The sequence below is a fragment of the Callospermophilus lateralis genome, chromosome 14 (genome assembly GCF_048772815.1).
Source record: "Callospermophilus lateralis isolate mCalLat2 chromosome 14, mCalLat2.hap1, whole genome shotgun sequence".
Classification (NCBI taxonomy): domain Eukaryota; kingdom Metazoa; phylum Chordata; class Mammalia; order Rodentia; family Sciuridae; genus Callospermophilus; species Callospermophilus lateralis.
In genome coordinates, this window is record NC_135318.1 from 44341712 (window position 1) to 44368779 (window position 27068).

Below are 27068 nucleotides of genomic sequence, written 5' to 3' on the forward strand. Positions count from 1 at the left end.
TTGCAACCATAAGCAGTCAATAAATACCTTAGCTCTAAAGCATTCTTCCATCTTTTTATTTCTATTTTATTATATATTTGGAACCCCTTATATACCTCTCACCCATGACTGTTCCTATTCACACACTGATAACATTTAGAGTAAGAAAATACTTGACAGAAACCTAGTTTCACTATAAATCAGAAAGTTGAAGTCCAAACCTGTAATTTTCTTCTCTAGTGCTTTTTCCCTTTATTCTTTTTTAGACTTTTCTCTTAAAGGATCTTTTAGGAAAACAAAGGAAAAAAATGACAGAAAGGTTCAAGCAATATTACCTGTAAAATTTGAGCATATTTCTAATTCTGTTTTCACAGAAAGTAACTAAAGATGATTTGTTCTTTTCCCACCAGTTCATTACAGTGACATTTATAAACAAAAATACTATACCTATTTATAGTTTAGCTCATTACTTCATGACAACATAATTTGGACCAGTCAATGAAATTAACAGTATCCTAATATATTTGTGGTTTCATTTTTTTTGGGGGGGGTACCAGGGAATGAACACAGGGGTACTTGACCACTGAGCTACATCCTCAGCCCTGTTTTTTGTATTTAATTTAGAGACAAGGTCTCATTGAGTTGCTTAGCTCCTCACTTTTGCTGAGATTGGCTTAGAACTCACAATCCTCCTGCATCAGGCTCCCAAGCCAGTAGGATTTCAGGCCATCCTCACTATGCCTGGCTTGTGACTTCACTTTCACTTTAACAAATTTTATGATGCAAATATTATCTTGTGACACAACACAATGTTATCAAGTTTCTCTGTTTTCTTTAAACTGATTTATTTTTTCAAGTAAATATTTTGCTTATTTTGTAGTGCTGGGGATCGAACTCAGGGCCTTGTGCATGCTAGGCAAACATTTTATCTCTGAGCTACACTCCCAGACCTCAAGTAAGTCTTAAAATTTTTCTTTGAAATTTTATGTTTAACACTTTTCAAGTGGTATCTCAAAATTTATTCACTTTTTAGGAAGTCTGAAAGTCTCCTTTGCATAAAGCTCTTGTAAGAATTACTAAGGTTTCAGAATTTAAAATTTTGGTTTAATCAAATCTTTTATGTAAAAACAACTAAGTTCGCGTTAAGTTCTTCTAGCTTTTGAGAAAATATGCTTTTAACAATTAATTCTGAGTATACATAAGAAAGAGTTTAATTTTTATATATTAATGGTATCAGATGAAATTATTTTAGAAATTGAAGAGAAAATGAAAAACACAACTTGAGCTAGAGAAAACATTTAAAAACTTGAGGAGAAAAATACTTTCAAACCTAAAAACAGTCTTACATTGAACAGAAATCATAAAGAGATTGAAATAAAGAGAAGACCATCAGAACGGTGCAGAGATCACACGCCCCAGCCCTGGAAGATGGGGAACTGCCTCAAATCCCCCACCTCGGATGACATCTCCCTGCTTCACAAGTCTCAGTCCGACCGGCTAGCTTTGGCGAGGGGACGGAGCCGGATCAGGAGCCGCCGCCCCCATATCAGGAACAAGTTCCAGTTCCAGTTTATCATCCAACACCTAGCCAGACTCGGCTAGCAACTCAGCTGACTGAAGAGGAACAAATTAGGATAGCTCAAAGAATAGGCCTTATACAGCATCTGCCTAAAGGAGTTTATGACCCTGGAAGAGATGGATCTGAAAAAAAAGATCCGGGAGTGTGTGATCTGTATGATGGACTTTGTTTATGGGGACCCAATTCGATTTCTGCCGTGCATGCACATCTATCACCTGGACTGTATAGATGACTGGTTGATGAGATCCTTCACGTACCCCTCCTGCATGGAGCCAGTTGATGCAGCACTGCTCTCATCCTATGAGACTAATTGAGCCAGGGTCTCTCGTCTGACTTCAAGTGAACCATCATTTTGGTGGTTTTGATCTTTCCTCACTGAGCCCAAAGAGCTAGGGATTAGGAATTAAGATCATGCACAAAAAGTTTCCTAAAAATTCCTGGATGGCTGCAGATGTTGAGGAAAATATGTGATATTTTAGAAACTTAGGGGGGGAAAGTAGGATGGTATTTTTATGTAAAGCCTTGACCCAGTGTTTAAGAATATAATTGTATTTAGACCTTGTTATTGCTCCAGTACATAGGAATTGTGTAAAGTGTTAAAGCAACTGTATATGTTTAAATTGTGTGTGTTGAAGATTAGGAAAAAAGATAGTGGTTATTTTTCCTAAATGAAATAACTTTCTTCTCTCCACCAAATTTTTTTCTGAAGTTAATGGCATTTGGGTCAAGGTTTTATTAAAAGCTACATTTTATAACACTGGCACAAAAAAAAAGTAGTTTTAAGCTTGTTTGCACAGTTCTTTTTTTCCACTGGAAATGGAATTCATTGCCTTAGGTCTTTTTAAATAGTGTATTATCGTTGGGGCTGGCTCTATGCTTGAAAACCAGTTTATTTATAACCTGTTGTAAATGCTATATTCTGTTTGCAGTTAGGAAATGCAGAATTTTAAGTGATCTCCTAGCTTGTAAGCAAACTGAGATGCACTATCTCTTTTCTATATAAAAATGAGTTAAAGTGTCAATAAATCAACTCAGCAAGGTGGGTTTAATATTACCCTTTCCTATGTGTTTTATCTAATTCTTTTGGTTGTTAATATGGTGATAAATGAAAGTCAAGGTAAATTTTAAATATTAAGATTTCCGATTTATTGAGCTTGAATTATGCCACCATGCTTATGTAAAAATGAAGGTGGCACCATGGTAAAACTTAATGAGAAGTAGTTTCTCAGGTGTAATAATTTTGATTTCTCTTTCTTGTGATCTCTCCTTCCCTGTTGTCTTGAACCATAGCAAAAGGATACTGCATCTCTCATTACTATAGTGATGAGGTTATTGAAGTTATATAAACACATCTCAGTCTCTGTTTCTTTGAAAGGTATTTGTTAAGTCCTGCTAGGTGATTGACAAGACTAAGTAGGGAGAATAAAGGTAAATGTGATTCATGTTTTGCACACAAATGCAGAATTTTATAACCACATGACTTCATAGTTGTGATCTCAAAAAAGAAATTTCTCCTTTAATTTTTCTTGCAGTTAATGTAAGAATACTCTAAATTGGGCTGGGGATGTGGCTCAAGCGGTAGCGCGCTCGCCTGGCATGCGTGCGGCCAGGGTTCGATCCTCAGCATCACATACAAACAAAGATGTTGTGTCCGCCGAGAACTAAAAAAATAAAAATAAATAAAAAAAAAGAATACTCTAAATCTCTAAGCTTCTGAAGTGTTAGAGGTAGAGATGGTCTAGTAAAGATGTAGTTTATCCATTTAGCATGTGTTTATTTTTCCTTATGTACTCGTGATTTATTTGTTCAGCTCAGTGATATTACAGCTAAAAAACATTCACTAGCAAAAGGAGAAGCAGTCTACACCTAACAGAGGAATCAGAAATTTTTCTTATTTTTGTTGAGTTGAATGTTTGACTCTAACACTTTTCTACATACAAAACATAAGTTAAAGATTCTTCATAATTGTATTATAGAAGAATTTAGTATGTCATAAATACTTAATTTGACATTCAACTGTAGTAGCCATATGTTGTTTGATTTCCTTATGAGCACCATGATGGAAACACTCAAATGAATTTGAGAAAAATTAGAAGAAATTAGATTATTGGGTTCTGTTAAATTGTTAATGTATCTTGCTTGAATTTTTGTTCATTAATTTATATCCATCTGATTATATAAAGTAAATTTGGAGGAAAAAAAAGAGATTGAAATAAAAGTTTTCTACATCCTTTATAAAACCGTGCTGCTTTGTATCTGCAAATCGTTGAAATGACATGAGATCTGAGAGGACTTCTATGATCTGGTAGACTCATTAAGAAACTCAGGAGAATAATGAAGTTCTTTGGTTGACTAGGATAACATCCAGACACTTGAAATCCCCAGTTTCAGTTTCTAATCTACCTTGCACTTGGTTGAAGGTTATTTTAGTATGAAACAGAACTGCAAAGTTCCTACTTCATAGTCTATTACCATAAACTTTCTGCACTTTGAGGCCAGGATAACCACTAAACATTCTAGGCATGAATCTAGAAAGCAATAAACTTTCAATTACAAGGCTCAGGTTTCCCATTTGATGCATGTCTAATATGAGAAAGGGTCACTGTGACATATGTTAGGATCATAGAAAACATGTCCTTTTGCCCAAAAGATATGATCTTTACATGTGAGAAAAACTGCCTTCAGGTTAAACTGCTAAAAAGTAAGTTCCACTTCTATGAAAAATAGTTGAATATTTAAGGATGAATTTACAGAAAATTATAAAAATCAACACACTTAGTGACTTCAGGAAAAATAATACCTAATTTGGCAGCAAACATTTTAAAGTTACAGTAATGTAGGTACTGATTACTAACAAGTAAACTTGTAATTACTATTTTATCAGGACAGGGTAAGGAGAAATACAGATAAAAGACATAAAAAAGATAAAATCTTATCTGCCATTATCAGGATATCTACAGACAATGTCTAAAAGCAATAAACCAATAAATACCAAAGTAGGCATATTATGTAACTATAAATAATACATATAAAAAATAGGAAATTTTTTGTCCAAATATTATAAGTTTTTACTCTGGGGAATGGAACTAAGGGGAGAGAAAGAACAGTGAATTTCTGGATTTTGCTATAAACCCTTTGGTATTAACTAACCCTTTTAATTATGCAAAACATGTTTTTAAGGAGATTTGAAAAGCATCTCCCAAAATTTTTTTGCTTCATGAAGCCTGTCCATCTTATTTACTACTTCATTCCAAATAGTACACTGTTACGCTTTTTATTTTGTTTAATATTCAAAATGCTGAACAAAGATTAATTCAGAATATATAATCATAATTAACGAAGTTGTTTAAGACTCTTTAAATGCATACCTTTTTTAAAAGAATATATATGGAAAGGCCATTTTCTAAAATAAAAGATGAGCTATTAAATGGTACCTATGTACCATGTGCAGTATGAACAAGTACTTTTCTAATCATATACAGCTATTTCCAAAGTAACACAATCGCAGATCAACCAACCTTTTTTATAAGATGGAAATGAAAAATGTTTTAGTGACAAACAGTCTAGCAACATAGCTCAAATCTTCCAGTCAGAAGTTAAATGCAATATGGCAGTAAAAGAGAGCCTCAAGCAATTTTGCATTTATAAATGACCTATTTATGACAAGTTGCATTAATTTCAATTAAATAATAAACAGGTAATAGTACTATTTTCTACTGTATACATCTATTTTTAAATCAGGAGAAAAGATGAAGGGAAAGTTAGCAATTTTGTAACATTAATACACTGAGATTTAGTCCTTGCACAACTGAGGATTATGTCTTATTCATTGATTAATATATATGAGAAACAGAAATCTGATAGTTTTAATGGCTTTATGCTCTTCTATCCAGACTGCAAAGCTGTTGTGTGTCCTCTTGGACCATCTGTTCTGTGTTGATGCTTAACTGATGGTGGTAAAGCACCATCCGCGCTTTTGCTACATGTGTTCATGCTTTTGATCATGTCTCTATAATTTAAAACTAGTAGTATAAAAAAAAAACTAGTTGTATAGAATTTTTGGGTTTTTTTTGAAATTTTTTGTTATATAAATACGTAACTATGGAACTTTTGAAATAACTGAGTTTCATATCTAACTTAAAATACACATAAATCAGAATGTTTTATGAATATAGTTAATCTGGTAAATATTATCACTAACGAGGTCTATTGAAATATTAAGTATTAATACTTAGTATTAATCAGTGAAATAAATGGCTTTTTTTAATAAAAAGGTATCCCTTTTTTTTAAAAAGGTAGCCCATAAACTTAATTAATTCACATTAATTCATCTAAAAATATTCTATTCTCACTGTCATACTGTTTCACAAATTTAATCACTATGCATGGAAGCTAACAATACAACTTAATACTAATATAATCTTCTACAAATCTGCATGTATTAATTATTTTTATCTTTTTTTAAAAAAAATATTTTTTAGGCATTGATGAAACTTTGTTATTCATTTATTTATATGTGATGCTGAGGATTGAAACCAGTGCCTCACACATATGTAATATGGCAGTAAAAGAGAGCCTCAAGCAATTTTGCATATAGCTAGGCAAGTGCTCTACCACTGAGTCACAACCCCAGCCCCTATTTTGATCTTCACAATAATAAACATGTTTGGAACAGTATGTATTGTAACTACCATCTACAGATTTATTCTCATAATTTTAAACACACTGAATTACTCTTAAAGATTAAAGAAAAATCTGGCATCTTCTAATAAGTCCAAAACTGAGCTAATAGCCCACCAAGATATTCACTAATTTAATAAAAGAAGTAAAGCTTTATTTAAAAATTGCAAATGCACAGAAAACTTATTAAAATCCAATACTACATTCATGTAACTTTGGTTTTATCTAAACTGGAGAAGATGACTGAAGGCCTACCCTTTATTTCCTACAGAATGGGTAAACATGAACCCTTCAAATATTAATCTATTCGTATTCTAACTTTTCGGTTTCAAAATCCTTTCCCACTCTTTAAAATTATTAAAGACCCCCAAATCTACAGAAATTTGCTTATTATATTTACTGTATTAAAAAATTTAACTTTATTAATTCATCTAAAAATATTGTACTTACTATCAAATATACAAAGAGTATATTTAGAAATATATCTTTTCCAAAACAGAAAAAATATCAGTGGAAGTAACTTTTTTTTATCTTCCTAAATCTCTTTAATAGTTTAGCCAGGTGTGGTGGTGCATGCTTGTAATCCCAGGGACTCAGGAGGTTGAGGCAGGAGGATCAAAAGTTCAAGGCGAGCCTCAGTAACTCAGTAAGACCCTAAGCAATGTTAGTGAGACCCTGTTTTAAAATCAAAAATAAAAAAGGGGCTGGGCTTGTGGCTCAGTGGAAAAGCATTTGCCTGGCACTTGTAAGGCACTGGATTTGATCCTCAGAACCACATAAAAATAAATAAATAAAGATATTGTGTCCACTTACAACTAAAAAAAAAAAATACTTAACAAATAAATAAGTAAATAGAATGAAAAAGGGCTAGGGTTGTGGCTCAGTATTCTTCTCTGACACTACAAAAATTCAGTGAGAGGTACCTGGTTGCGAGGTAAACTGTGACACCATATTGTTCAACTTTCCTTACTCTGACATTAAAAACTGATGGTCTATCTGGCATGTTGAACATATGAATATGGATTTCTTAACATTTTACACTAGTCATTTTGAAAATATTGGTTCTCTCAGTTTACAATAAAGATCTTCCAAATGTTAGCATATTTTATTCAGAATTTTTAAAAAATCACTATCACCTCTGACCTCATCAGAAAAATCTTTAAATACTTAGAAACTGACAAGCTTATGTTTCCATAATTCAGATTTTATTATTGAGAATATAATCAGTTGTTTACAGGCTCACTTTAATTTTTTTGATAAAACATCTGCTCAATACAAGTCTGAATTTTGTCAGTGTTCTTTCAAATAAAAATAGTTCTTCACAAAACAAAGATTTGTTCACCTTGCAACTCAAAACTCACACATATTTCCTTGAGCTAATCATACTTCATTATGCAATGGAAGTGTTTTATGTACTCTTTCCATTTTGTTCCACAGAATGTTAAAAAAAGTGTGTAGTCAAGGATCAAAACAATAAAGCAATCTTTACTGTTTCATCAAGGACATTTTTAAATCAACTGGATTTTTAAATTTTTACTTTTTTAAACTACAAATGCACAGTATGCAGAATACAATAACTACCAATACCAATCTGGTGCAACTCCTTGATCATGCCAAGGAGGCAGCAGTTTTACCCACCTTTATTTTTGCACCATCAGTGCTTTTTCAACACAGGCAAAAAAGGCAAATGACATTAATTTTTTTTATGAAAAGTATTCTGACCTGATAGACAACCTTCAAAGTGTCTCTGGGGTTACAGAAGTCTATGGATCTCACTTTGAGAACCACTGAATTAGGCAAATCAATTCCTGACCTTGGTAATGAAGACCTAAGGACTTAGTATTAGGTTAACTGGTGCCTTCATAACGTGATGTGGTTAACCACATGACTAGTGACTAAAATGAAAAAAGACTGTTTATGGGACAAGTGAGTAGCACTGATCTGTGACAGAATTTTTTTATTTGTTCTTTTTAGTTATACATGACAGTAGAATGTATTTTTGACATATCAAACATACATGGAGTATAACTTCCCATTCTTATGTTATACATGATATGGAGTTAACACTGGTCATATATTAATATATGAACATAAGAAAGTTATGTTCAATTCATTCTACTGTCTTTCCCATTCCCATCCCCCTTCCCTATCCCTGTTCTCCCCATCCAATCCAATGAGCCTCCACTCTCCTACGCAACCCCACCTAGTGTGAGTCAGCATCTGCATATCAGTGAGAACATCTGGCCTTTGGTTTTTTGGGATTGGCTTATTTCACTTAGCATGATAGCCTCCAGTTCCATCCATTTACCATCAAATGCCATAATTTCATTTTTCTTTATGGCTGAGTAATATTCCATTGTGCATATGTACCACATTTTCTTTACCCATTCACCTATTAAAGGGCACCTAGGTTGGTTCCATAGCTTAGCTATTGTGAACTGAGCTGCTATGAATTTTGATGTAGCTATGCTGTGACAGAGTCTTTACCTGTTATCCTTATCCTTATTAAACCTTAAGATAGGGTTACAGAGTTTTGTTTTGTTTTTTCTCCCTTTGTTTTTTTTTAAATCAGTATTCTAGGGCAGTATCTGTCCAAATATAGTCAGTCCTAGAGACTCAAGAAATGCCGAAGTGGGCTGATGCAAAGTTAGGCATTTCCTCTATCAGTAACACACTTCTTATAATTACTATTGCTTTCACTTCTACACTACTAACTCAATAGGATACAAATACTTAACCTAAACTCCCCCTCCTCTTGGTAATTTCAACAGTTTACCTCTAAAATGAAGAAAATCTTTAAAAACTTTTTCCAAAGTATAATCTCTTCTAATCAACAAACTAAAATATATATAAAGACATGGAACTGTCAACCACTTTTTAAATTAGGTAAGAAATTGTTTTTCATCATCAATTTCCCTAATATTGAAAAAGTTCCCAGGCTGGGGCTATAGCTCAGCGGCAGAGCGCTTGCCTTGTGTGAGGCTGCCTAGTGTGAGGCACTGGGTTCGATCCTCAGCATCACATAAAAATAAAACAAATAAAATAAAGGCATTCTGTCCATCTACAATTTTTTTTAAAGTTCCCACAAAGGACAACTCTAAGAAAATGGATTCCCATTAAGAGTATAACATACAACAGTTACTATTATGGCATTATATAAAAATGTGGATGTGTAACCGATGTGATTCTGCAATCTTTATAATGTTTTGAATAACCAATAAAAAAATAAAATAAAATTTAAAAAAGAGTATAACATGATTACAACAATATTGGTTTGTCTTTTTCAGTGTACCAGAAAGTGCTCCAAAAGGATCAATGCTAACCACATTATAAAACCATGAATTAAAGGCAAGTTAACAGGTACCTATTATAAAAGTACTGTTAAAGATAATAAAAAATAAAATAATATAATAAAAAGTAAACTAGAAGAGAAAAAAAGAGTCATATCTAACAAGTGTAACACTGAAAACAAATGTGATCTACAAAAAATCAGTAGCAGTGTGCTTGGCTAACATGGACAAGCCCTGGGTTCTGTACCCAGCACTTCCAAAAAAAAAAAAAAAAAAAAAAAAAATCATCAAGTTAATCAAGTTAGAGAAAAGGTACACATATAAAAAGGTAAGGAATTATTAATAGAAAACTTAAAGAGATTTGCAGCATGATCTACAATGGCCCAAGAAAAGTAAGCTGTTTGGGGATTTAAGTGTATGTGTGTGTATTTATCTATCTGCCTGTCTCTCTCTCTCTGTCCATCCATTCATCCATCTATGTATCTGTTGGTACTGGGGATAGATCCCAGGGTGTTCTACCACTAAGATACATCTTCAGCCCTTGTTTTTTGAGACAGGGTCTCACTAAATTGCCCAATCTGGCCTTGAACTACAGGTATGTGCCACCACATCCACCTCAGGGACTTCCAATGTATTAAATGGGTCACTAATTTTTAAAAGATGAAACAATAAATGACCTAAGATTTAAGAATATTTTGAAAATAGCCATGAATAGCAAAACTGAGGATAATGGAATATTCAAAAGAAAATTGTAAACAATAAATACTGGACATTAAAAAAAAGTTTTAGACTGGCACAGTGATACATGCCTGTAATCCCAGTGGCTCCAGGAAGCTGAGGTAGGAGGACCAAAGGTCCAAAGCCAGCCTTAGCAATTAATAGCAAGGCACTAAGCAACTTGGTGAGACTCTGTCTCTAATTAAAATACAAAATAGGGCTGGGGATGTGGCTCAGTGGTTGAGTGCCCCCGAGTTCAATCCTCAGTACCAAAATAAAAGTTTTTTTTAACATTAACTACTTGAAATAAATTTCTGCATTGCACAATTAAGAAAAAAAAAACACTCTGTAAAATCATGCAAATAAGAAAGAAATTTCTTCCAGAATACAATTCAATACAAGTAACGTTTATAGAACAACATGGAAAGGAATAATTATATGAATACTCTCAAATAACAAAAGTTTCTTAAAGACACAATGAATAACAAAAGTTTACTGAAGACAGCAATAGCTCAGATGAAACTCTGAATATTCACAATTAACAGAAATAACATTAATAAGATCACTAATTCTGAGTAATTAAAATGCAAATTACTTTCCAGAGAATTAAGTCTCCCAGATAAGTTATAGCCTATAAATGTAGTTGTCCAAGCATTCCAATGGCCCAAAAGAATCATAGTAATACATCCCTAAACAACTACTAAATAAATTTGAAAATGAAATATGCACTTTCTAAAACAAAATTTAAACAAAAGCACAAATATACTGCTATTGAAATGTTCTCACACAAAATTAGATGTCATTGTCAAAACATATTGCTGTTTCATACATTTAAATGGTTTTAGTTGCAAATAAAGAAAAAAGATATATATATATTTTATGTAAAATTAAGTATCCAAATCTCATTTTTCCTATAAATACATATTTTAAAATATAATCTGTTCAGTTTCTTTTTTTGGGGGGGTGGTACCAAGGATTGAACTCAGGGGCATCCGACCACTAAGCCACATCTCTAGCTCTATTTTGTATTTTATTTACAGACAGGGTGTCACTGAATTGCTTTCTGCCTCACCTTTGCTGAGGCTGGCTTTGAACTCATGATCCTCCTGCCTCAGCCTCCCAAGCCGCTGGGATTACAGGCGTGTGCCAGAGTGCACTGGCTCAGTTTTAACCTTAGCATCATGTTTCATTCTTCCCTTTCATACACTGCATCTAAAATACTATCAATTCTTTTGAAACAGTTCTTGAATTTGCTCCTTCTCCAATAACCGCTCAACCTGATCACCATAAACTCAGATGTCATCTATCACTGCCCATTCATCCCCTTTACTTGCTCTTTTCTATTCCCCACATGATGATTAATCTGGATTGTCTACTTGACAGGACTGAGATGTCAAGGAAATGTCTAGGATTAGGAGACTTATGAGGGTATATATGAGGATGTTTTCAGAGATAATCAGCATGTGCAACAGCAAAGTGAGGGGAGACACCTGCTCCGAATGTGGGTAGTACTGTCCAAAAGGCTAGGATCTGAGATGGAACAAAAAGCAGAAAAAAGGAAGAAACTGCAGAGAATGCATACTCAACTCTTCTTTAGAGAGTATGTCTATTGCTGATGGCATCATCCAAAGACATCAGACTCCAGCTTCTATACTCCTCCAATATGGACTCCTACCCGCACTTTTCCACAGAGTTTCCAGGCCTTCAATTTCAGACTAGGGATACATCATTGGTCCTTCTTGTTTTTAGGCTTCCAGCTTCTTGAACTGAGCAGCTCCTAGTTCCTCTAGGTCTCCAGCTAGCAGATGGCCTTTTGGAACTACCCATCTTCAGACGATGTAAAAGAATCTAATAAATCTTCTTTTATAATTATGTGTGTATATGTGTGTGTGTTTTCTTCTGTTGGTTCTTTTCCTTCAGGGAACCCTAATACACTCACCCTTGCTTCAAACACTCCTACATTCAAGTTGCATTGATTCACTGATGTACTCTCAGTCTCACAATAGTGTACATAGTACAGGCTCAATAAAAATTAGATGAGCAAATGAATTCCATATCAATCTAATGTTTTAATCACGTAATAAGGAATTTTTTTATTGGTTGTTCAAAACATTACAAAGCTCTTGACATATCATATTTCATACATTAGATTCAAGTGGGTTATGAACTCCCATTTTTACCCCAAATACAGATTGCAGAATCACATCGGTTACACATCCACATTTTTACATAATGCCCTATTAGTAACTGTTGTATTCTGCTACCTTGCCTATCCTCTACTATCCCCCCTCCCCTCCCCTCCCCTCCCCTCCCATCTTCTCCCTCTACCCCATCTACTGTAATTCATTGCTCTCCTTGTTTATTTTCCCATTCCCCTCACAACCTCTTATATGTAATTTTGTATAACAATGAGGGTCTCCCTCCATTTCCATGCAATTTCCCTTTTCTCTCCCTTTCCCTCCCACCTCATGTCTCTGTTTAATGTTAAATCTTTTCTTCCTGCTCTTCCTCCCTGCTCTGTTCTTAGTTGCTCTCATTATATCAAATTTGGTATTTGTTTTTTAGGGATTGGCTAGCTTCACTAAGCATAATCTGCTCTAGTGCCATCCATTTCCCTGCAAATTCCATGATTTTGTCATTTTTTAGTGCTGCGTAATACTCCATAGTGTATAAATGCCACATTTTTTTTTTATCCATTCATCTATTGAAGGGCATCTGGGTTGGTTCCACAGTCTAGCTATTGTGAATTGTGCTGCTATGAACATCGATGTGGCAGTATCCCGGTAGAACGCTCTTTTAAGGTCTTCAGGGAATAGTCCGAGAAGGGCAATAGCTGGGTCAAATGGTGGTTCCATTCCCAGCTTTCCCAAGAATCTCCATACTGCTTTCCTAATTGGCTGCACCAATTTGCAGTCCCACCAGCAATGTACAAGAGTACCCTTTTCCCCATATCCTCGCCAGCACTTGTTGTTGTTTGACTTCATAATGGCTGCCAATCTTACTGGAATGAGATGGTATCTTAGGGTGGTTTTGATTTGCATTTCTCTGACTGGTAGAGATGGTGAGCATTTTTTTCATGTACTTGTTGACTGATTGTATGTCCTCCTCTGAGAAGTGTCTGTTCAGGTCCTTGGCCCATCTGTTGATTGGGTTATTTGTTATCTTACTGTCTAATTTTTTGAGTTCTTTGTATATTCTGGATATTAGGGCTCTATCTGAAGTGTGAGGAGTAAAAATTTGTTCCCATGATGTAGGCTCCCTATTTACCTCTCTTATTGTTTCTTTTGCTGAGAAAAAAACTTTTTAGTTTAAGTACGTCCCATTTGTTGATTCTTGTTATTAAGTCTGTGCTATGGGTGTCCTATTAAGGAATTTGGAGCCCGACCCCACAATATGTAGATCGGAGCCAACTTTTTCTTCTATCAGACGCAGAGTCTCTGATTTGATATCAAGCTCCTTGATCCATTTTGAGTTAACTTTTGTGCATGGCGAGAGGAGAGGATTCAGTTTCATTTTGTTGCATATGGATTTCCAGTTTTCCCAACACCATTTGTTGAAGATGCTATCCTTCCTCCATTGCATGCTTTTAGCCCCTTTATCAAATATAAGATAGTTGTAACTTTGTGGATTAGTCTCTGTGTTCTCTATTCTGTACCATTGGTCCACCCGCCTGTTTTGGAACCAGTACCATGCTGCGTAATAAGGAATTTTAAGTGGTTCTCCATTGCCTGGCATATACTTTCTAAATTATACCAGTTAATCTCCAAATTTCTCATAATCTGGTGTACTTTGCCTATGTGAATTTATACTCTGCTATTCCCCAACTTGAATCCTCTAATAAGCTAATCTCCTCACCATCTCTAAAATCATACATACACTATGCTTTTTCCTATAGCTGCTTCCCTAGCCTAAAATATCTTCCTCTCCTTATCTTCATGTACCAAAGTACAATCGTTCTTCAAGATTTAAATTAAATCTAAATTCCTCCATATACAGGTTTCCATGACTATCCATGGTTTCCAAAGGTCAAAATAACTTTTGTAAACCTCACAGTTCCCTATTCTACTCCCATTAACTAATTAACACTCCCCCCACCCCACCCCTCTCCAAAAGAAACCTTTAAATCTATACAAACTAAAGAAAAAGAGGAGGGGAAATCCCAAACTAAGAGATTTGTTTTCAAATTCACACTTTGGATTCATTCATCTTTGGATTCATTTGTCTTTAGGATATATATTCAATATTTAACACTAACATAAGTTTAAAAAAATAAAAGTAGATACAAGATTTTGAATTATACATGTATATTCTATTTACAACAGCATAAATATAATCTAATTCATTTGTAAAGATTTTAAACAAAGAGCTGTAAAAATTAAGTTAACTCTCAAATATGGGAAAACCCAACACCCCATTCTCCCTGAACATTTTCAGTTAACTGGAATTTTACTATAGTTCACCCTTTTTAAGCAGTGTTGGTAAAGATGTATTAGGGTATTGTCTCCATTAGGTTTTCTCTATAACTTCTTATCCTTCACTAGTTTATAATTACCAAGGTTTTAATCGAGGACTAGCACTCAATACTTAAAACTAAACCATCTTTCTTGCTCCTTCACCACCCAGGGAAAGAAAATAGTTCAATTTCTTGTCCTAGTCTTCACTAGAAACTAGGTCACATTAAGAATATGTTATTTAGGGCTGGGGATGTAGCTCAGTTGGTAGAGAGATTGCCTTGCATGCACAAGGCCCTAGGTTCAATCCCCAGCACCAAAAAAAAAAAAAAAAAAAAAAGAATATGTTATTTAATTTTTTTTCATTGTAATACAAAGATTATATTTATATAAAGTTATAAACAGAGGGGCATGGTGGCACAAACCTGTAATCCCAGAGGTTCAAGAGACTGAGGCAGGAGGACTGCAAGTTCAAAGCCAACCTCAACAACTTACTGAGGCCCTAAACAACTAAGTAAAACTCTGTCTCAAAATAAAATATAAAAAAGGGCTGGGGAGGGACTGGAGTTGTGGCTCAGTGGTGGAGTGCTTGCCTAGCATGTGTGAGGCACTGGATTTAATCCTCAGCATCACATAAAAATAAATAAAATAAAGATATTATGATCATCTATAACTAAAAAAAATATTTTTAAAGGAAGGGGGGGCTGGGGATGTGGCTCAGTGATTAAGCACCCCTGGGTTCAATCCCTGGGTACCAAAATGATAATAATAATTAAATAATAATAAATAAAGTTATAAACAGTTATCAGTTTTTTCCTTCCCCACTATTATTCTTTAGTTAAAACGTTGTTAAAATTAACTATTTACTGCCTTGTTTTCTATTTTAATTTCTGAATTAACCCTCATTTCTACACTAGCAGCAATTAAAAAATCAAAGCTTCAAGAATAAGGAAGGAAGTTCCTTCTCAACTTTAATTATTATTTTCCTCTAAGTTCATTTTATCCACCTTTACACATTGGTCATCTTGGCTCTAATCACTATTCAGAATTGCAAAATCCAAAATCTCAAATTCTATTAAGTACCCTCTGAATTCATCTTCCTATTCTTTCCACCCTCTCTCACTTCTTTTCTTCTAAAACATACTCTTCCTGCACAATTCTTGCAACCTCTGGCCTCTCATCCTCTTCCTGAAGACATCTGCTTTTTCCGTTCACTTTAATGTTTATATGCTAGTCACCTGAGACCTCAATTATTCACTCAAGAATCTCTAGTATTTTTTTTCTCTCATCCCATACTTACTTATCAATCTCCCATTCTGAATAAATTCTACAGACTTTTCTTTTTTGTCAGTTTCTGAATAGCTAAGCATTACTGGTTTACCCAACCATGATGACTGGCTCCTCTACAAATGTGTGGTTTCCAAATTTCAAATAAGCCATCAACCCTGCATGACTATACTTGTATTCATCTTTAACTAACTCCCTTTGTGATTCCCTCCTATAATAGTCTTGCAAAATTTTTCCACTTTCCTCAAAACTTCCTGATCCACCATTTTATTCATATCTTTATGCCCCTTTCTTGCTACTGTCTTTGCCTAAAATAAAATGTCTTTCCTTCCACTCCCCCCAGTATTTAGAACTCCTGCTCAGCCCAATTACTCTTAGTTAACTTTTATATCCAGTTCAAATGCTACTTTCTCCAAAAAGTCTTTCCTCCATGTAAATCATCATTTTCCTCTTTGTACCAGCACTGTATTAATCACAATTTCATCATGTAGCATACTCTAATGCTTACATGCTCATCCCCCTTACTAGTGGACAAAGCACATTCTAGCACCTAGCAGACAGTTTTTTATATAGTAAGTGCTCAGAAACTATCCAATGAATGATGACTCACTCCTTCATCCCTGAGTATTGTATTCATATCCTATAAAAAATTAACTTAAAAAATTTTAAAGATATCAAGAGTTAACATTTATTAAACACTTACCATATGCTAAACACTGTGCACAAATTATTTTATTTGATTCTCACAATAATCCTATGATTCATTTTACCCCCCGTTTATAAATGAAGAAATTGAAAAGTTACATAGCTTGCTAAAGAGGTGACACCAAGTCAGATCATACAAAACTAAACTGTGAAACAAGTAAATATGTAGGTATGATGTAGCAAAGAAGAATTAATGACAGTAACCAGCACTGGAGAAACAGTGGTCAACAAATGAGAAAACAGATACTATCCTGGCCTTAAGATTATGTCCAATCCTTCCTGCTTCTGAAGGAAACATTATCTCCCATTATAATGCAGGAAGTGAACTTTGGAGATATTAAAGCAAATTATTTAAGTTCACACACTAATAAGCAGCACAGCTAGAACCGAACCAGAGTCTGTCCAAATTCATTTCATGCACTGTGCTAGGAACACAGATGAAAGATACAATCCCTAACTTCAAAACACTCACATGCTAAGTCAGTAGAGTGAAGCAAACCAAGAATTGTAATACAGTGAGATAAATGCTATAATCAAAGCATACGCAACGTCCTATAGAGGCACAAGGAATTCATAGGCTAGCAGGAGCCAGGGAACGGCAAAGGAGGAGTGAAGGTAAGTAGAAGTCAGTTAAAGAAAGCAACAGTGAGGAGATATAAGTGTTCTAAGGGAGGAAAGAGTGTATAGAATGGCACAGAAACATAGGAGAATACAGTGTCTTTGGGAATTACAAATTTGCTGGATATTAGACCATTCAATGAAGAGTGGTACTAAATTAAAGAAGCTGGCAGCCAGATCACAAAGAATTCTAGATGCTTAAACAATGTGTTTATTCTGAAGACAATGAAAGATACAGATCATTTTAAAGAGAAGAGCAACATGGTAAAAATGTGTTTTAGAAAACTTCTTGTGATTATGAATCAAGACAACAAGTTTTTAAAAAAGTAATACGTAAAACAAAACTGAATATAAACTATGAGTCCCACTGAGAAAAACTGAGGTAGATTGGGCTAATGTTAATTCAAAGTCAATGTCATACCTGGTAAAACAGCCTACATATTTTATGTCATTTGATGGTTATTAGACTCATAACATTAGCCCAATCTACTTTTTTAAGGCATTTTTTATTTTTATATTTGTAGTTGTTGATGGACCTTTATTTTTTATTTATTTATATGCAATGCTGAGAATCAAACCCCGTGCCTCACATGCTAGGCAAGCACTCTACCACTGAGCCACAATCTCAGCCCCCCTAATCTACTTTTGAAATCTCAAGATTTGATAGGAAAAAAGAACATTTCTCAGCCAACTGCCTGTATTAAGTGTTTCTTTAGATATACTTTATGAAGTTGATTCTCAGGAAATACCTAAACAGAAGTTGCATGATCACTTGTCAGGGCTTTAATTAAAAGGGGATTTTTAAGACGGGAATGTAGCTCAGTGCTGGTGCACTTATCTAACTCATGTAAGGCTCTTGGTTTGATCCCCAGCACCACAAGCATCAATCAATAAATAAAATTTTTAATAAAAAGGAATTTTCACAACAGATGATAAAGTTCCTTCAAATTCAAGATTCTAAAAGAAGAAAAAAAAGTCATAACAAGTATATCACAAGCAGCTGTTCTAAATAAGATCTCTACAGATACCTAATGAGGTTAAATCACAGAAAGCAATTCTAAATATTGTTCTGACACTACTAATAAATTTCTTAGTATAAAACTCTAACATTTAAAACTAACATATCCACATTTTCAACCTGTGCTACTTATGCTTAGATAACATAAGTAGCACAGGTTTAAATTTTAGGATTATGAAATTAAATATGTCATAAATTCCTTAAAAACTTATAGTAAAAAATCTTCAACATTGGTTCAAAACTGTATGACTTCTCAAACAGAATATATATATATATATATATATATATATATATGAATTTTTTTGCTTGACTGTCACCAAGTCTGATGTCTGGTAACGAATGCCAAGAAAAAAAATATTTCATTTGGTTAAAGTAGGAAATTGCCCTGAAGCATTCAGAAGAGCTGGCCTATCATTCTTCATCTCTAAATAGCTTCCCTTTCCCATTAGTTAAAGATGACTGCTGCCATGTCACAAGCTCCTAGAGATTCTTTGACTCGAAGAGTTACTCAATGAAATACAAGATTCACCTTTAAATACAGTGAATCCCAAGTCAGTGAACAGTTTCCAAAATTGTAAGACAAGATCAGAAAATAATGTCGTTAAGAAGCCAATTCCTCATTTTCAGAGTCTGGGTCCAAAACAGTAACACCAGACTCACTAAATTAATCAATATACCTGTACTTAATAAACACTTTGAATGGAAAAATTCTATAGTAAGGCTCCTATAATGAAAGTCTATGTCACCTCTGAAAGCAGTAATATAAGACCAGCAGAGCAAAAATGTAATTAAAAGTATATAAACAGATTTCCACTTCTGGCTAAGATGGAATAACAGGGACCAAATTTACTCAGTTGCCTGAAACAACTAGAAAAAGTAAGCCAAAATATACAAAAGACATTAAACATCAGGCAACAAAGGACAGTAATCTCTGTTAGATGAGAAACAGCCTGGGTCCAACAACTACTCCAGCTTATTGTCTTGAAAAAGTTTCCAGGCCAAGGAATAGGCAAGAGGAAACCTAGGCAGTTGCAAAGTGATCTCCCTGAATTGAGGAGATAAATTAAATCTGGAGACAAGGCAACTGGAATACACAGGGTAGAGTACCTAAGAGCTATATAGGAAGACCGTATCTTTCAAGTTTTCAGAGGAGTACTTACCACTGAGCCACAATCCTAGCCCGCCCCCCCATCTACTTTTGAAATCTCAAGATTTGATAGGAAAAAAGAACATTTCTCAGCCAACTGCCTGTATTAAGTGTTTCTTTAGATATACTTTGTGAAGTATATCTAAATATATATAAATATAAAGAACCTATCCAAGGATAATCGAAGAATCACCAATTCTATCATTAGAGGGAACAACACTAAACAATTCCTGCTCCCACTAGTCAAAGTACTTAGAAGGGTTTTGCCTTAATAATAAATACAACAAGTGGATTTATAAGCAAGTCTCAAAAAGATCAAAATTGTTTGCAAGTAACTGCATCCCAGAACAAAGTTCAAGATTTTTTAATTTAATGGAATAAAAAAATATTCAATACCAGCCAAGCAGGTGGCACAGGTTTGTAATCCAAGTGGCTCAGGAGACTAAAACAGGAAGATCTGAGTTCAAAGCCAGCCTCAGCAAAAGCAAGGCGCTAAGCAACTCTGTGAGACCCTGTCTCTAAATAAAATACAAAATGGGGCTGGGGATGTGGCTCATTGGTCAGGTGCCCTTAAGTTCAATCCCTAGTATGCCACCCCACTCCCCACCCTGCAAATATCCAATACCAACAAGGTAGAATTTCAAATATCTGGCATCAAATAAAAAAATAACAAGGCATATAAAAACAAGAAAATACAATCCATAATGAGAAGAAATATCAACCAAAACCAACTCAAGGGGCTGGGTTGTGGCTCAGTGATAGAGCACTTGCCAAACACGTGTGAGGCAGTGGGTTTGATTCTCAGCACCACATATAAATGAGTAAAATAAAGGTCCATCAACAACTAACGACATATTTAAAAAAAAAAAAAACTCAAGGAAATGACACATATATAATTAGAGTAGACATGGACATGAAACCAGTTAGAGCTCCTGTATGTCCAAAAAGCTAAAGAAAACATGGAAGATATAAACGATTAAATTTCTAAATATGAAACAATAATGTCCAAAATGAAAATAAAATGATGGGATTAAGAACAGATTAAAGGGCTGGGGGTGTAGTTTAGTGGTAGAGCACTTGCCTAGCACTGGGTTTGATCCTTAGCACTGCATTAAAATAAAGAAAGAAAATAAAGGTATTGTGTTCACCCACAACTAAAAAAAAATTTTAAAAAGAGCAGATTAAACATTATAGAAGAAAAGATTAATGTACTTGAAGACATCCAATAGATTATGCAAAGTGAAACAAAGAAAAAGACAAAAGAAAAATTGAACATCAGTAATCTTTAAGACAATGTCAAGCAACCTAACACCCATGTAATCAGACTTCCAAAAGGAGGAAGGAGGTACAAATGTATATAATAAATATACATATTTGAAGAAATAATTAATGGCTGAAAAGTTTCCAAATTTGATAAACACTACAAACCCACAGATCCAAGAAGCTCAACAAACTTCAAGCACAGGGTACTGAAGATAAATATATAAATAGTTTTACAAATGGTTCTTGCTCACAAATTCTATAACCAAATGTAATCTAGAAATTATTTAGACTAATGTTAACCTTTAGGTTAATTTACTGGGTTCAAGAGTTTCAACTGACACTTTTTTAATAAGGTACATTAAATCACATGCCCATCAGAAATCCTAATTTTAAAAAAATCCTAAGATTTCAAAATGTAATAATACAGCTTTTAAAATAATATATTGTTTATTTGCCCTATCACTGAAATAAAAGGTCATTAAGAATTTTGTACTTATCTGATTTTAGCAAATTAATTTTTAGAAAAGCAAAAACATACTTCTCTTTTATAAATTTTCTTTTCCTTTAATTTATATAGGTCATTCAGAACAGAATTAGGACACCAAAAAAAACTTTTAAGGAACCTGAGAGATGGAACCGAAAACAAAGCAGCAGATTTGAGGTTTAGAAAGCAACCAGTCCTCTCCAAAAAAACCTGGCAACCACTATTTGGAACTCCATTATTTTTCATTTACAAATGAAAAACAACCCCCCCCCCCACACACACACGGATGTCATATATACACATACGTATGGATATATATAAACATATTTACTTAAATATAAAAGTGTACTCTAAGTGGAAATGAGCTAATTACTAGGACTCAAAACAATCTAAACATTCTTTGGGGAAAAAAATCAGCAAAAAAAAAATTACTGTGGAAAACTAATATATTTTCCTATTTTTTGTGAACACATATTTTTTAGCACACAAATTAAAATTTTCTGCCTACAAATAATCAAGTAAAGACACAGAGGGGGAGAGTTTTAAGTATCTATTATTATGGCTACCCTTCCTGTCCTGTGTTCCCTAAAATAGTCAGTTTGATCATTCTACCATTTTGTTCAGGAAATAGTATAATATTTCAAAGAAAAAGTTATTCCATGGGGTAGCTGCTAAAAATAAAATACTAACGCTGGAAATAATTTATGTCTACTCTTTTTTCCTTTCTAAAGAAAAAAATATTTACACATATTTAGATTATGTATGTATTTCTTAGGAGGCCTATACAAAAAAAGAACACATTTTCTGAAAAGTATAGTAACATAATACTTCCCTGTATAATTAACACACACATGAAAAACAACACACGAATCTCTGAACACATAGAGAAGCTAACACTGGAACAATTATTTATGGATTTGACTTCTAACCTCCTTTAAAGACAAAAATCTAAACAGAAAAAATAATTTTCAATGAAATACAGAATTGTTATTTTATATATAAAGTTATCACAGCAGAATAATAGATTTATTCTCTAGTAACAAGTATTTATTTAAAATGTAATAATTTTACACAATATAAGAATTCAAATCAAAAGTTGCAAACTACTTTTAGAGTCAATGAGAAATAAGGCTAACTACACATAATTCTAGACACAACTATAATATTCAATTTGATAATCTACGTGGAAGTTTTTAATAAGTTTGTATGCTATAATACCTACAATGATAAAAATGGAGGTTTTATTCACTGATCAGCTACTGATAGGCTTTCAATATCCAATTCCCATCTCAAAAACACACTGCTGCTTAATATTAATTCAATATTATAAACATAAAAACAAAGATTCGACTACTCAATCATCTAGCTGTCAAGACTTCAATTACTTGCATTTCAAAATCTTAAAAATACCTTTAAATGATTCACCATATATTAAGCAATCTCAAAATTCACACAATAAAAGTCATCTAATCAGACTTAGTTACTATAGGCATTTAAATTGCTTGCTACAGCAACAGTCTTCCTCACCAATCAGAACTGATGTTTAAAATTCTATCTTCTGAAATCTGTTATTACTTCATCTGTTTTGAAATTTGAGCCATTTATTCTTGGACACAAAGGTTAATCAGACACCATTTCTGCATCAAATGCACATAACTTCATAGTAAAGTCTTTTTCTTTTCTCTTGGAGAACCAGAGTCATATGTGTCTGTGTCTGTCTCTCTGATGCTCTCTTGTTTTACCAATTATCAAAGATGACACAATGTGGTTTGGATTTCAGTACTGAAGACAAATCAACGACAATAAAGGCAGAAAGAAAAATAAAAGTTTCACAATTTTAACAGGTAAAATTACTGGGCTGTGATAAATGGGCTGGGCACATATGATTATCACTTCTTTCAAGATCCAATTCTTAAACCACCTGAATTTTCTGCCAAAGAACCAAATTAAGGGCTTAAAACATAAAGTCTCCAAGTTCACAGTAGGTAAATTTTCAAGGAAAACAAGTTACCTAAAAAAAGAAGAAAAACACTTACATTTGGAGCATGACCTGGTTCAAGAATACCCCATCCACCAAAGCCACATATTCATCCAGGTTGGTCCCATTTCCTGCAGCCAGGGGTCCAAACGTTTTAACCTAGAACAGAAGGATCATTAGGACGTAAACGCCCACCTCCATCTCTGCAGCCACAAATAACACAGCAATAAAGGACATCCTACTTACCCAAGTGACCAAGGGGCTGGTCATGAACTGCTCCAGAAGGGGAGTAAAAATTTCGTTCTCCATTTTACAGATTATGTATTCGAAAAGGGAGGAAAAAAAAAAAAAAAGGAACTACCACAAAAATACGCCTAGGGAATTGGCCACTAAACGTTAAATAAGTAAGAAGAAATCAATGAAAGTCCATTTCGACAAGCGAGGAAAATCCCATCGAGGAGGGGGGGGAAACTCTCCCTCCTCAAAAACCCCCGAGGGAAACGAGCCGAAATCCCGTGAAGCGCCTTCAAGAACCCCCACGAGCGGTAGCCTGCGCTGGAAATGTCTGTACCGGGCGAGGAGGGGCAGAGAAAAGGCATCTGGAGGAGGAGGAAGGGAAAGGGGGCTGGAGCAAGACAAAAAGCCCGTCAAGGTTGCCCAGCTCCTGGAGGAAGCGGACCGGCGAAACTGCCCCCCGATGAATTAATCCCAACGTGGGCTAAATGAAATTCCGCGTCAGGGGTCCGAGAGGCCGCCAGGCTCGACCGCCGCGTTCCGCGCTACACGTTCCACCCACCAGTGGGCATGGAGCCGCTTCGACCCGTAGAGCCTCCCCTGACCGCAGCCCCTCACCACCGACAGGCAGGGTTCGCCCCTTCCCCCCGAGCAGACACCATCCCTCCAAAGCTCTCACGCCTGGCCTCCAGCCCCCTTCCCCTGCCGGGGGCTGAGGGCTTGAATGTGTGTCCCTAAGCCCCCGGCTGCTTGAGCTCCGCCAGCCTTTTCAGTGCGCCTCTGGGAAGCCCTGGCACAAAATCACCGCCGCACTCCTGCCTCCTCCTCCGCCCTCTCTGAAGGAGCCGGAGTAACGGCCTCAGAACCGCAGTGCCGCATCACACCCACTCCTCGCCGCCCAACCAGCGCTCAAGAGCCCGCCGTCAAAGGGAACGCTCTGCTCCCTCCGCGTCGATATCCTTCCGCCGACTCCCCGCCCCTCCTGCACCGCTGCCTCTGGATTGTGGGAGAAGAAAACCGCTGCATGAGCGCGTCCCCGAGCGCGCGCCCCCGGGCCGGCCCCGCCGCCGCCCAGATTCTGGCAACGGGCGGGAGCGCGGGCGCGCGCTCGCTGCAGCTGCTGCGGTGGCCGGCCCCTCGCTCCCGCGCTGGACGGCTGCTAAGGCGGCGGAGGGGGGGACCGGGGAGGAGGAGATGGGTAAGGCAGAGGAAGGGGGTCTGTCTGCTCGCTCGCTCATGCCTAATTATGGTTTATTTCCTCCTCGAGTGCCTCCTTTGATGTGTGAAGGAAAGAGAATGCAGTCCTTCTTTTTTAAACATGAGGGATGCAGACAGCCTTTTTCGGACAGTTTGATCTGTTAAGCATGCTTTCTCCCCAGCGAGATGGAATAGAAAAACAGGCAAAGACATTTGAGCCACAACTTGGTTCTTGTTTCTTTTCTTTTTTCTTCTCCTTTTCCTTCTTAAGAAAAAAAAAAAAAATCTAGTCGGAGAAAGCGTGAATGTTTTTCAAAGTTGCCAGTGAAATATGGTAGGATTTTAAATAACCAAAGCTGTATTCCCTGACTGAAGCAAACGTGATTCAGACATTGTGTGTGTGTGTGTGTGTGTGTGTGTGTGTGTGTATGTGTGTGTGTGTGTATTGGAAGCCCCACCCATTGCTAATGACCTGCTTCTCATGGAGGGTGCTGGGTAGGTACAAGTTGACACCATGAGTGAACTCGTATCTCCCAGAATTGTTTCAAATGTCATTTTGATTTTGAATGAAACTTATGTATGAAAATTTTGCATCTTTAAAAGATACCATACTTGAATGGGATTTTATAGATACTTTCATGCACTAACAACTTCTCGGCTTTTACATCACCATTTTATCCACTTGTTTTCTTTCTCTTTCTCTTCCATTTTCATTAAATTTCATTTTTTTGTTTTGTGCTGGGATTGAATAGAGGGCCTCAGACATGTTAGGTAACTGCTCAAAAAACGTTTTTGTCATAACACTGAATTAAGAAACAGCACAATTTCTTTAATTTAATTAGATATTTGAGAGCCTGATTCTGGAGTTTGCCTGATTATAACACCAGCTTTGTAAGCCTACGCAAATCACTGAACCTCTCTGTCTTCACTTTCTTCATATGAAAGGAAGATAAGGGGCTGGGGTTGTAGCTCAGTGGTAAAGCTCTTGCCTCGCAGGTGTGAGGCCCTGGGTTGAATCCTCAGTACCACATTAATAAATAAGAATAAAGATATTGTGCCCATCTACAACTAACTAACTAAATAAATAAAAGCATACGAAACCAGTAAGCTTCCATGATGACAGCTTTTATAAAGCAACTATTCTATTATTATTGGTGGTGATGTTTTCATCACTATCCCCCCATGAGGAATCGTTAGAGAAAACTTAACCTGTAATCTCCCCTACTTCATTTCAGTTGTAACAGAAAAGATCTTGTCTTGAAAATAGAGAAATAAATGCCCTTCTAAAAGTCATTAGGATGCATTTATGTGGCACTGGTGGTGTAGAGCACAGCTTTGCATTGCCCTGGCCAGTACACAAGACTTGAGTCATCCTGGTTGCTAGCAATCTTTTTCCTCTACTCTTGATGACTCTTTCTTAATCACATTCATATTTGGTAAAGGAAATGCAGACAGAGGGAGAAGAGGCTCCAAGAAGGAAGCATTACTTTTAAGAGCAGCCCAGTGCTTGACATGTCTATTTTCCTTTATAATCTCATAGAAACTTGACAACATGAAAGTACTCATGTTTATTCTGGAGTTTACCCTAGGACAGACCAACTTACTTCAATCACAGATGGAAACCCCAGGAAGTATTAACAACAAATACAGCAGGTTAAGGATGTTTCAGATAATGGTGGCTGAAGGGTTAGCCCAGGAGTAGTACATTAATGTAGCATGGTTTATCCATTTTAGATTTAGTACCCATCCCATCCTTCACAAAAATCTGGATTCCCCTCTAGAACCAGATGGCCCCAGATGCTTCCTGGTCTATCTTTAGGTTTTACACATACACAACACACACACATACACACACACATACTCAACAAAGAAACATGAGGAGTTAATTGTAAAAACAGGAAATTTTAGGCCAGACTGAAGTCTGCAGGAACTTATTTGAAAATCTACCAATTCACAATTCTCTAGTTTAACAGCAGCCTTAGAAATGTTTTATAATATCTCAAGAGTACAATCAGGAAACTTCTCTGTCTGGCAAAAGAGGGACTGTACATTACATATAATTTAATGGTCCTTGAATTGCAATGTCCTGTAAGATTAAATTCAAAAGCCTCCTATCCTTTCACTTAGGAAAATATTTCTCAAGATTTATTCAAAGTGCTTTTGTTTTGTACTTTGTAGTGATTTTCCATCCATCCTTTCTCAGAATGTTAAATGCAACAGGAAAGGACTTTGGAAAAACCATACCCATCTGGTTAGTTTCCAAATTATTTACTCAGCTTTCTTCTGAAGCAAAACTAAATGGTTGGAATGGACTGTGGTTCCATTTAGAAATCACTAGACAAAGATTCTATCAGTATATAACACTACCTATATACCAAGAGCACCTATCTCTACTTCTACCTGTGTTTATCTTGATCAGTACCATAAGAAGTGATAGTTTC

At 35.6% G+C, this 27068-nt stretch overlaps 1 protein-coding gene and 1 pseudogene across 2 annotated transcripts in view; one reads left to right on the forward strand and one right to left on the reverse strand.

The window, feature by feature from the left end:
* The window catches only part of Ccdc88a (coiled-coil and HOOK domain protein 88A), a 131974-nt gene extending 108431 nt beyond the window's left edge, over positions 1–23543 (reverse strand). For both annotated transcript variants that reach the window (XM_076832893.2, XM_076832892.2), the window contains exons 1-2: positions 23443–23543; positions 23255–23355 (exon numbers count right to left, since the gene is read on the reverse strand). In XM_076832893.2, coding sequence (XP_076689008.1) covers positions 23255–23355; positions 23443–23505 — 164 coding nt within the window. In that variant the 5' untranslated portion in view covers positions 23506–23543. The remainder of the gene's footprint in view (positions 1–23254; positions 23356–23442) is intronic.
* On the forward strand, positions 1408–1872 carry LOC143380566 (RING finger protein 11 pseudogene; annotated as a pseudogene).
* Positions 23544–27068: the final 3525 nt, after the last annotated feature.